General features: G+C 45.4%; 1 protein-coding gene across 6 annotated transcripts in view; it reads right to left on the bottom strand.

The window, feature by feature from the left end:
- The window catches only part of SRD5A1 (steroid 5 alpha-reductase 1), a 77,339-nt gene that overhangs the window by 44,470 nt on the left and 20,796 nt on the right, over window positions 1–12,073 (bottom strand). For 4 of the 6 annotated variants that reach the window (XR_012000471.1, XR_003237862.2, XR_012000472.1 and 1 more), the window contains exon 5: window positions 8,085–8,788. Coding sequence is in view for 2 of the 6 variants with exons in the window: in XM_026017647.2 (XP_025873432.1) it covers window positions 8,722–8,788 (67 nt within the window). In the remaining 4 variants the exon portion in view is untranslated. Of the gene's footprint in view, window positions 1–7,031; window positions 8,789–12,073 lie in introns of those variants that run through there. The other 2 variants (XM_026017647.2, XM_072752686.1) reach the window with 1 other exon arrangement.

Below are 12,073 nucleotides of genomic sequence, written 5' to 3'. Positions count from 1 at the left end.
TCGTGCTTGGCAGGGGTGCTTGGCACAGTCCGTGCTCAGTACATGGTGCTGAATGCACTCTTGGCCCTGGGGGAACGTCCTCTGAGGAGGGGTCAATAGGTCTCTGTCTTGGTGCATTTCCACTTTGACCAAAACAGCGGTGGGTATGGTATAGCCTTCCCACAGAGGGCAGCCCCTGAGCGGAGAGCGCAGGCGCCTGAGGCTGTGCCCGCAGCCTGGCTGGGGGATGAGCCCGCGGGTGAACAGCAGGGCAAGGGTGGAGAGAAGTCCCTGGGAAGAGCCAAGCGGGGAGAAGCTTCAGAACTGAGCCCAAGGGGTGCTGGGGGGATTCTGAGCCAGTGGAGGGGAGGCGATGGGGCGGGATGGGAAGTCGCCTGCTGCTGGCGATTGGAAGATGGGGACCATCTCTGGAATGCTGACTTCACCTGCCTCCTGCCGGCCTTCCCTCAGCCCTGCAGCAGTCCCGTGGCCTCCAGAGACAGGCTGGGCTGCCCACAAGCTTGGGAGCTCGCCTCCTCGAACGCTGGGGCCCCGGGGACGCTGAAGGGTGGCGGGAGGTGCTCTCAGAGCCTGGCTGCAGGTGTGGAGAGGGTCAGCAGGGCAGGGAGCAGGGCGCCTGGATGCACCTGCTTCCCCTGGGACCCTCAACCCCCAGGAAGGGCTGCAGCCAGGCGGAGCGGGCCGGGGGCCAGCGCCCTGACCCATTCGGTTGGGACACGGGCTCCCTGAGGACAGCTTGCAGCCCCAGCAGCCCGAGGCTGTCTCCCCGCAGAACAGCCTCCTGCCCGGGAGCGGGGGGGTGGGGGGGGGTGGGGGGAGCCTGGTGGGCAGGCCAGGGTCACAGGTCAGATCCTGGCTAAGAGCTGCTCCAGGAGGGTGGGGTGGGGGGTGGGGGCACATGTTCCACATGGGAAATTAACAAAGGCAGTGGGCCTTGCGGGGGTGGGGGGCAGAGGAAGGAGGAGGCTGGAGGAACCACCAACCCCCGACTCACACTTACTGCAGGTTGTAATTATTCGGCGTCTTGGACTTCAAGGGGCCGATTTTGTTAATAAGATTGTTACTAAATTGTTAATTGAAATAGCATTTTTAGTTAATAATATTCGCTTTTTTTCTGGTCCAACCAGTTTGCACTGTACCTGGAGAACCTTCACTTTGAACAAACTTATACATTTTGATGTAAATGTGAAAAAATTTAATGAAGTATTGTAACATAGTATAGTACCCATAACTACAGTGTGCATATATAATGTATATATACACATAGTATAGTAGTATAAATAGTATATATACATTATGTACATAGTATCATAGTATAACTCTGACTCTTGAGTGTTACTGAGAAAATCTTCGTATTTTGGCCACTACATATTTAGAATGTATTTTTATAGATTTCAACTTTTCACATCAAAGAACTATGTGCAAAGCCAGCTGATGTAGGAGCCAGTGACCCCTTGGGTTATGAATCATCAAATGTCTTCATGGAAAAAAAAACAAACAAACCTGTCTTCATGGCTTGACCAGCTGCACTGTCCTCAGAAAGAGCCAAGTGGGGCAACAGTGTATTAACGACTCTTGTGTGTGCATTCCATTCTTTGCAATGCCAAGCCTTTGAAAATGACATTATTTCATGAATGAAATTATTTATTCATAAATATTTTCAAATGTATTTCAAATATATTTCAAGAATATTTCATAAATGCTTTCAAATATATTTCAAAAATATTATTCACCAGCATTCATAGAGTATTATATCATAAATGAAAATGTTATTCATTCATTCACAAAATTTATGAATGAAAATATTATTTATTCATAAATGAAATTATTATTCAAACTGAAATTTTACTTTCTTTTTGTTTTTTATTTATTTTTATTTTTTTTACTTTCTTTTTAAATACAATAAATCCTTAAGCCTGAATTATGTTTTGCCTGCCAGCTTGAATTGGAATTTCTTACGGTATTACGGTCTATACTTCATGTGTGAGAAAATGCCTCCAAATCCTCCAACAACACACTTGTAGTTCAGTCCATAGGATAAACACTTCTGAGCTGTGACTATAAAGGAAAGCTCTCAGTAATTCTAAGTCCAGGGATGATGAATGTCACAAATGTGATTCCTAAAATTTGCACTTCATTAATTCCAATCCTCATTTTTCTCTCCTCCAGACTCCCCAGCCATCTCCCTCGCACCGCGTCTCCCCATGGCCACCCGCCCCCCCCGGGGAGCACCCACGTGGGTGGGTGTGACGTCCTCCCCCGCAGCCCCAGGAGGCCTCCTTGCTCTTCCACATTCTGGGCCCTACAGGTATGACTTGTGCCCAGACTGTTTCTCCCCAATCATACAAATACTCTACCCTCTCTGAGCAGACGTGAGGGCTCTCTGTCCTTTTAAGTTTCCACAACGCAAACATCAGGTTATATTTTCACAGCACCTCTGTCTCCACACAAGGCCAAGATCTCCTGTGGACAAAACCGTATTTTGCCTTTGATCAGCCTTGTCCAATGTGGAGCCTGACCATGTGGGCCACAAGCTGCTCCAGAGATCCCCTGGGTGACCTGCCCCTGCGGGCCTCCCTCAGGTCCCAGGATGCAGGGGATGTAGTATTTATCTCATTTAACTCCCCCTCCACCCCGTCAGCCTGCAGAGGGGCCAAGGAGCTCCTGGTGCCACCTGGAAGCCCGAATCACAATAACCAGGGCAACAGATGTGTTGCAGGCTCTATCCCAATAATAGGAAGGCAGCCGCAGGCGCCTGCGTGGGGCTCTCAGGGTCCCACTCTGATCCGTGGGACAGCCCTACCTTGTTGTCCCATCCCTCCCTCTGATTTATACATTCCAACTTCACTCCTCACAATTTAGGCTCCATGGCCCTTCTCTATCACCACTTTTTTTTAAATTAAGAAATAAACAATACATAAAACTACAAAGTATGGGGACACCTGGGTGGCTCAGCAGTTGAGTGTCTGCCGTCAGCTCAGGGCGTGATCCTGGGGTCCTGGGATCGAGTCCCACATCGAGTTCCCAGCATGGAGCCTGCTTCTCCCTCTGCCTGTGTCTCTGCCTCTCTGCGTCTCTCATGAACAAATAAATAAAATATTTAAAAAACAAACAAAAACTACAGAATATAACACAACCACCCAATATAAATAGTAATATCTTAAAAAAATGGATTTGATACATTTGCTTCAGAGTTCTCAAACCAACAAGAAACGCCCATCACAGAACACTGACATCACCTAGACTCAGTTCCCCTCGCCTTCAAAGACAACCATGGTCCTGGGCTTTAATATGTCTCCAATGCAGATTTTCACTTTTACTACACATGTGCTTTCCACAGATATTACTCTTTTGTGTTTCCTCTCAAATTGCAAACACTGTATCATTCTCCAGTGAATCACTTGCTTCCTTCCTTCCCCACAAAGATAACCAGGTCTGGCAGTTCTAGCCAGCCCACTTTGTCTCAAGGGTCACCTTGAAGCAAACCTCTGATCAGCTTTTGTGGAGAGAAGTGTCTGAAATCATCCCCGTCACACAAGTAGGGAGAGAGTGCTTTTCTGGAACATCCACAAACCAGATGTTGGACGTCTTAATTGATCTCGAGTTTCTTGGTTCTTGGCCTTTTGTTATATTTTCTAGGATAAACCTGATTATACCCTCTACCTCTTTTACCACGTTTGTTTTCTTATTTTCTTGATTCACTGTTCTCAGATGATTTTGTTCTCATTGCATCCTGTTACTGTAGGGCTAAAGTAAACTTGTGTCTTTAAAACATTGAAAAGGTGTCACGGACATTTAAGGAACTGCGTATATTTAAACTGCATGATTTGATGCCTATAGATGTGAAATCATCACACAGACAAGATAATGAGCATCAGCCCCAAATGTCCTCTTGCCCTTTTGTAAACCTCCCCACCTTGTCCCCATCTGTAGGCGAACACTAACCCTACACAATACAGTCTGTGTTCTTGCCTGGCTTTTAGTCAGCATGGTGATGCTGAGATACAGTCATTCTGTTGCCGCTAAGAGTACATTCCTCCCTTACAGCCAGGAGTATCCCATTGTATGGACATACCACAATATGCTTAGTCATTCCCCTGCTGAAGGACAATTGCATTGTTTCCCGCTTTTGGCTGTTGCAAATAAAGCTATGAACATTCATGCAGAAGTCTTCGTGTAGATACATGCTTTCATTTCTCTTGGGTAATTACCTGGGAATGAAATATTTGCATCGAACTGCCATTGTACATTCCCACTAGCAGTGTGTGTGCTCTAAAATTTTTATTGTTGGAATCAGAGAATTCTTTATGTACTTGGATGTGGAACTCTTATCAGATATGCAATTTGTCCATCATGCCAGTGGTCCATTCCTGTCCATTGCTGGGTCGTATTCCAGGGCACTGTGTCTCTCTGTCCACTCACCTGCTCATGTCCAATGCCCCTGATGTTACAGTTTTTTTCTAAAACATTTCCCTTTTGCTTGTGGAATGATGTTCTCTCCAGAGGCATTTACTTTTCTTTCATAACGCGGATTTTTCTAAGTATCTGGTGATTCTTGGTCATTGGTGAACATTTCTGAAAAAGCCCCAGAAAAGCTGAGAGGGAGCCTGTATCCGAGGAGACCATGCACCTGAGGAGACCATGCCTCCTCAGACTCTCACACAACACAAGGCAGAAGGTGGCTAGCTACTACCACTGGTGGATCCCTAAGGACCAAAATGTGGAGAATGTTTTTTTCTGGGATGCCAATAGCTAGATATCCTGGTTCTCCCCAAATAGCTAATTTTTATGCATGAAAGGTCCCTTGCTCCTACTCCAACCTCACTCCTACTATGTTTTCCCTGAAACGTGTGTGTGTGTGTGTGTGTGTGTGTGTGTATATATATCTTCTGGGTTTTATGTGCTATTTGAGGAGTGCTCTGTACTCAGAGCAGAGAACAGTGCCCAGTTGGCCGTTTCGAGGTGTGCATTTCATCTCCTTACGTCATCTGTGGCATTAGGACCTGCCACTTCAGTAGGGCACACTGCGGGCTCTCCATTGCCACAGCTCCTGCCCTGCCTTATCAGCCCCTGTGCCTTCCAATTCCTTCACAGTGATTGGAACGCATCAGGATCAGGAGCGGGAGTAGAAAACACATGTTCAGTTTATCGTATTAAATTGCAAGCTTTTAAGTATATTTCTAAAAACTATAAAAACCATTCCTAATTTTTTTAAGGAAATACCTTTCTAAATCACTATAGGAAACATAAGAAAAAAAGGAAGTTGCAAACAAATAATAAAAACAGGAAAAAAGATAAAAGAACATCTCAATATAGCAGCTAGTGGGGGAACTGCAGCCCACTTATTCAATGGCAAAGTCTGTTTATCATGTTGTTAAAGACAACCAAACAAATGACACCTGAACCCTCGAGAGGGCTGGGAAAAGCTGGATGGATTTGCCAATGGTAGCAGCAGTGTTGTGGTATTCTCATCAAATTCGGAGCCCAGGCGAGCAGCATTCAGCAGGAAGATGATCTTATATTGGTAACAGGGATACATAAAAGTTTTGCAGAATGCCAGCCTCAAAACACAAAGCAGAAACTCTTAGAAATACAAGGAAAATTTGACATGGAAGAAAAATAAGGTTGCAGAGAGTTTTAACAATATGATCACTATCCCTGAACTAACAAACCACAGCACAAACAGCAGCAACTTTAGAAAATGGCCTTGTCATCATCATAAAAGGCTTGAGGCTACAGAAGGAAACTGCAAATCCATGGAGGAGAGACTTCACAGCAGACAGGCTCTACTATATTCACAGGTGTGAAAAAGAACTAAAAAGCTTTTCAATGAAATCCCCCAAATGGTTGAAAAGTAAAAAGCACCCAAGTAAAAATTAATATCCTAGAAACACTGAGATCAAAGCAAACCTGGGAAGAACAGCTAGAGACCACTTAGGATCATAATTTGAGGAAGGTCATTAAACTCCAGGAAATGCAGTCAGTGTCACTTAGCAGAAGCACACAACCTTAAAAGCTGAAAATACACCTGTTAAGAAAGCAGCTGAATGAGGCACTCCTCCTAAGCAGTTAGGAGTACAATGAAAAGATCTCCCCTAAATGAGAAGAGTGAAAATAAGATAAAAGCAGATATGAAGTTAGAAGATACAGAGGAAATCACCCTAACAAAAATTAGAGTAAAACAAGATAAACTGAGACTATCTAATGAAGAAAACAACCCACAAGATCAGAGTGTCCAGGTGGTGTGTTCTCAGGTTGCCACCCTCTCTGCACCTGCTGTCAAACCCTCTTCTCATTTCTGATCTGTATGGAGTACCTGTGTAAATCTCAAAAGAAATACCATAGCTTTTAAGGCAAAACAAAAACAAAAACAAAAACAAAACAAAACAAAACAAAAAAACAACCAATCCCATTGGCCAAAGTAGAAAACAGACCAATAAGTATGCCAAAAACAAAACAAAACAAAACAAAACAAAAAACTCCAAACAGCAATCTCAAAGAGAGGCATTCCTGTTAAAATCACACAAGAATCCTGACAGTCATCTCTTTTTTCAGTATTGTTCTCGAATTTCTTGCTAACATAAGAAGCAAACAACAACGAAAGCAACAGCTTCAAATACTGCCAAACAAGAACTTGACATGTTTGCAAATGGTATGACCACGAAGCTAGGAAACCGGAGAACCACCAAAGAAAATGGTAGGAATTCACAGAATAACTTCCAGCAGCATGGCTAGATGGGCCAAACACGCAAACATCAATAGTTCTGATTTATCCTAGTTATAAAATGCATTTGGGGACGCAGTGTCAGTCATGATGAACAAAACGTCAAACATCTAGGAATAACAGAAATGCACGAGATCCACATGGAGAGTGTTCGTTGTGCAGCCCTGCCAAGAACCCGACAGGACAGGACACTGCGAGACTGCTAACACTGGAGGGAAGCAGGTGTGGGGGCTCAAGACCATGCTCCTGCCTGGACTTCCTGAAGGAGTATGTAGAGAGGGGAGTCTCAAGCGGAGGACAAAACAAATGGACTTTATGTAAGTTTATTAATCTCCGTATAGTAATTAACGCAGTAATTGGTGGCAGTTTGCTAAGCTACAGGTTTTAGGAAACAGAGGGCAGGAAGACAAGATAGAACAGGGAGTCTTCCTATCAACTGTGCACGCAGCGTGGCTGGCAAAGCAGGAAGGGCGCAGCAAAGCCTGGGGGAACACAAAGGGCCGGGGCCTGTGCTGCTCACACACAGAAGGAACATTCCAGGCAAGCGATCCCGGCTCTCAGCCCAACATCCTGCTCCCACTCGTGCACCTTCCAGAGAGCACAGCAGTCCCGATCGATCGTGACATGCTCAGCATTCTGAGTATTCCTGAGGAGATCCAGAATATTTATTGCTTTGTGTTTTCAAGCAGTTGAAAAAGGGTCATTCAATAACAAAATTTCTCTTCAAAAACATGGTGTGTCCAGGTAAAATGAAGCATAGCTGTATCGGACAAGTTTTCTGTGATTTCCGAAATCACAGGAGACTCTAAAGATCACTAACACCGAGAACACGGCTTCTACGTAAAACCTCACGAGGAAGGGAGCTCCTGGGGTGCTCTAGACACCCCCCGCCACCCACTGAGCAGCGTCTGGGGACCAGAGTGACCAGTCTGCTCCTTTGCCTGCTCCTGTGGTCCCCCCACTTTGCGGAAGTGGTGGCCACCCAGGCAGCACTGTCCCTGGGCAGGAGGGGACCTCCGCTGTGCGTCCATCAGAGCTTCACTGAATGGCCAGGATTTAACAGCCTCCTGGATGGAGATTACTTTTAAATATCTGGCAATACATGGTACATTGTTATTACTGCCATTCATCTCTGTGGACCTTTCAAGCGCATCTAGAGTAAGAAATTGTTTCGAGATATTGTTTTTGCAATATTGAGGGTACTTTAAAAAAATGCCTTATGACATCCTACTTCCACCTAGAAGGAACAATAATCATCTTAAACCGAGACTACTGATGTCCATGGCAATCAGCATAATGGGGCTCCCCACTGCACTGGGGACCTCTAAGAAATCTTACAGTGGCGGACAGAGCAGCTTACCCCTTATGAGTGCACCCAGCACCTCACCCTGCAGTGGAGTCACCTGGGGAGCCAGGTGACTTTCAAAGTTCCAGATGCCTTTTCTCCAGGACTTGGCTGGGCCTCCTGGGTCTCTCCTTCCTTGCCCCGAGTTCTCTGCCCCACAGTGAGAACCTGGGCACTTTCCTGGGGCTGTGACCACACTGTGGGTACCCCTGGCCCAGCGGGGTCCTGGCTTTATCAGGGGAGGGAGCAACATCGCCTTTGGCCTTGAACTCGTGGCTAGAACAGGTTGTACGAGGGGCAGTGAGATGTTTCAGTCCGCAGAGGCCACCAGAGATGGCTTGTAATCCTGGTCTTGCACACTTAGCTGCATGCAGTCAAAAGAGGAGACTCCAAAATCAGAGAAATGGTCAGCTGGAATGCCCCAGAGTTCCAGATTCTCAACCTAGTATGCAGCCTGATATATCAACTTGCATTTGAGTCTGATTAGTGTATTATTCAGTAGCTTACAAGTTCACTAAGAAAAAAATTCCTATGGCAAATCTTGAAAAAGGTGAAGTAGCAGGAAAATGACAGAGACAGGATTCATTTCCATAATCCTTAGAGAAATAGCATGGAATGTTTCAAGTCCAACATCATTCCACTGACAATGAACTTAAAACAAAAATGGGATTATAATTTTTCTGAATTTTGGGTAATCTTCAAATTTCTCAAGGTACCACCTAAAAGAAGACAAAAAAAGAACACTAAGAAAAAAAAAACAATTTTGTTGCCTAAACATTTAACAGATACTGACAAAAGGGAAAACGCATTTCATTGTGCAGGAATACGGAGACTTCTTAAAAAGTAATACTAAAAACTTGGGCATTTCGGACACCTGTAGTTGGATTTTGTCTCTATCATGAATCATTAAATATGTCTGATTCTAAAGCATGATTCATAAAAAGCAACCCCGTAATTCACCTTGATGTTGGCAAGGAAAGTTAGGGACATGTGGTGAAGCTGATGGGCACAGCGGAGAGCCATCTCTCCAGCCCCCAGCGGGGAGCTCAGGAGGTGAGTCTTGAGCATCTTCTCCTTCTGGTGACTCTGACGGTTTTCCGCAGCCTCCCAGAGAGAGCTGCGGCCCAGCCCCAGGGTCTGTGGAATAGGCACCCAGCTGCGTACAGGGCGTTCTCAGATCTGGGAAGACACAGTGAGGCCCTGCGCTCAGAATGACAGGCACTTTCGGTTTTGATATTGATGACATCAATGAGGCACCTCATTCATTTTGGGGTGGTGCCTGGTAGGGAGGGCAGCAGCTAGGTAGATGGAGCGAAAACTTAAAAAAGAACTTGATGAGATGGAAAAATAGGCAGAAAAAAAGGAGTTTCTGTTAACACAAAGGATACCCAGGAGAAAAATCATGCTAGAACATGACTCTGTGTAAGAATGTGTGACAAAAGCAAAGTGACAGGGATTCAGCAAAATCTGATGGTTTCCACTAAGTTTCACACCATGGTGAGTTACCTGTGAACAGGTAACTAGGCCTATCAGACCACCAGGTGCGTGTGCACGCATGGTCCTGTACACCCACAAAGGCATGCATTGAGAAGTTGCTCCGTGGACCTCTGCATCAAGCATCACTTGTGACATGAGGCCACCAGTGATAGCTCTTCTCTTCCAGACTGTGACACGAGCACCCATGTCAGAAGGTGGCTGCCACAAGAGGAGCATGAACTACAGGAGAGGATGTGATACACAATTCCTCTCTGGTTCCAGAAGGTTCTCGAAGGCCTGCATTACCCTCTGCCTGGGTACTCCCCCCACAAATTCATGTGCTAAAAATCTAATGCCAGTGGTGGATTAGGAGGCCAGGGCTCTGGGAGGTGATTAGGTCATCAGGGCGGAGCCTTCAGGAATGGGATCAGTGTCCTGATGAGGGAGGTTCCCGAGAGCTCTGTGGCCCTTCATCATGTGCAGGCACCGCAGGAGGGTCCCATCCGCAGCCCAGAGGGGGCCTTCACCAGAGCTCGACCAGACTGGCACCCTGACCTTGGACTTCTGGCCTCTCCACCTGCGAGGAATAAATGTCTATTGGCTCTAAGCACCCCCGTCCCCCAATCTATGGTGTTTTTCTTACAGCCGCCTGAACGGACTCAGCCGGCTAGGACGTAGGACCTGGACAGTGAGCAGGCTTCTCAGAGAACCAGGCACTGCACACGGTAGGAGATGACAGCTTCTAGTCAGTAAAAACAGGACAGCAATGCCTATGCTCGCCTATGAGACAGTCAGAGGGAGGGCTGGGCAGCACGGCTGGAAGAACTGTGATGTCAGAACAGTTATTAGGGTGCCTGGGTGGCTCAGATGGTTGAACGTCTGCTGTTAGCTTGGGTCATGATCCCGGGGTCCTGGGAGTGAGCCCCATGTCAGGCTCCCCACTCACTCGGCAGGGGAGCCTGCTTTCCCCTCTCCCTCAGCTTGTGCTCTCTCTCTCAAATAAATAAAAATTGAAAAAAAAAAAAAAAAAGGAACCGTTCTTAGCTTGGACTCTGCTCACTCAATAAAGGGAGGTTTGTCAAATACGTTAAATTCATTTCAAAGAAGCTATTCTATAGGAATAAAATTTGCTTTGTTAACATGATTCGACTTTTCACATTCTTTTACATCACTGAGATTTGTGAATCCAGCTCAAGAAATCACACCTTAAAATTTATAAATATGTGTGTATATATATGTTTGTAAATATTTTTAAAAGGGCAATCAGTGTATGATTTTTCTTACTATTCTATCCCTAGAACCAAAGCTGTCACTCACGTGATACTGACCAGAGCTGGATACGAATTTTTTGTCCTGATTTTATTACTGTGGAGCCCGAGCAAAGCTTGAGAGTAAGATAACCCCTCACTGAGGGATGCCCACTTCGGGGCATCAGCTTACACTACATTGAAGAGAATTCTTCATATTCTTTAAAGCATCAATCCTCTTTCTGGCTCGCCAGCAGCCTAAGTACCCCATGCTCCTGTCCTGGAAGCCTTCCTCTGGTGGACACAGAAAACCCATTCCGAGCGCTCCGGGACCGTGCTCTCCGTGGCTAAGTCTGGGGATGGGGGCCGTGAGAACAAGGAAGTCCTTCACAAACATGTTCTGCTGCGACCTTATCTGTGCAGGTCATTACACCGTCTGTCATTGTGTCCTGAAGACGTACAGACTTCATTTTTCTAAGTGACATTACACTTACTAGGTAAATGCTGCAATAATTGATTTCCACAGAGCCCCCTGCCCCAGGCTCTCCTCAGTGGCTGGCCTTCCACCTGCAGGCGTTTGCTGTGAACAAGCAGGCACCTGCCCTCAGAGCACCACGTCATCAGGCACTGTGGGAGCGTGTCCCAGCCATGCAAGCGCAGCTGCTCAAGGCTGGCAGTGGGGGAGAGGAGTACAGAAACATTCTTCTTTCCCATTCCTTGACATTTTGCCCTCAAACCACAGAATCTGTCAGCAACTTGGTACAGCTGACCCAATGTCTCCAACCTAGTGCTTAATTATCAGTATAACTCTCTATGAATTTAAATATTTCACATCCAATTATAAACTCAGTGTAATCAGGTATTGCTTTGAGAACCTCTTAATAAATACAGGGATTGGAACAGCCCCCTGGATTGTTTTCTTTTAGTTTAATTAGCTGGGCTCACTTGATTATTAAAAAAAAAAAAAAAAAAAAAAAAAGGACAGCTTTTGTCCTCAGCTTGTAAATCCAACATTTCTGAGCATACTTCCACTAAACTGAATTCATTAGTTTTTCAGCAATTAAAATTGGTTTTGTACTGATATCAATATAAATAGCAAATGAATGCAAAAGAATCCTTCCACCTCGTGAAGCTTTCTGCAAATAATACCTTTGGGTTTTCATTAACAGAGATTTTTCATTGAAAAATGAAATTATTTATTTCTATTTCTATATATTTCCTATTCAAATGTTGAGAGAGATTTTCCCGTTTTCATTTGAGAAAACATATTTACCACTGACA

The sequence above is a fragment of the Vulpes vulpes genome, chromosome 3 (assembly GCF_048418805.1).
Source record: "Vulpes vulpes isolate BD-2025 chromosome 3, VulVul3, whole genome shotgun sequence".
NCBI classification, from domain to species: domain Eukaryota; kingdom Metazoa; phylum Chordata; class Mammalia; order Carnivora; family Canidae; genus Vulpes; species Vulpes vulpes.
The sequence above is the reverse complement of the archived record's forward strand: the minus strand, read 5'-3'. Positions and strand labels throughout refer to the sequence as shown.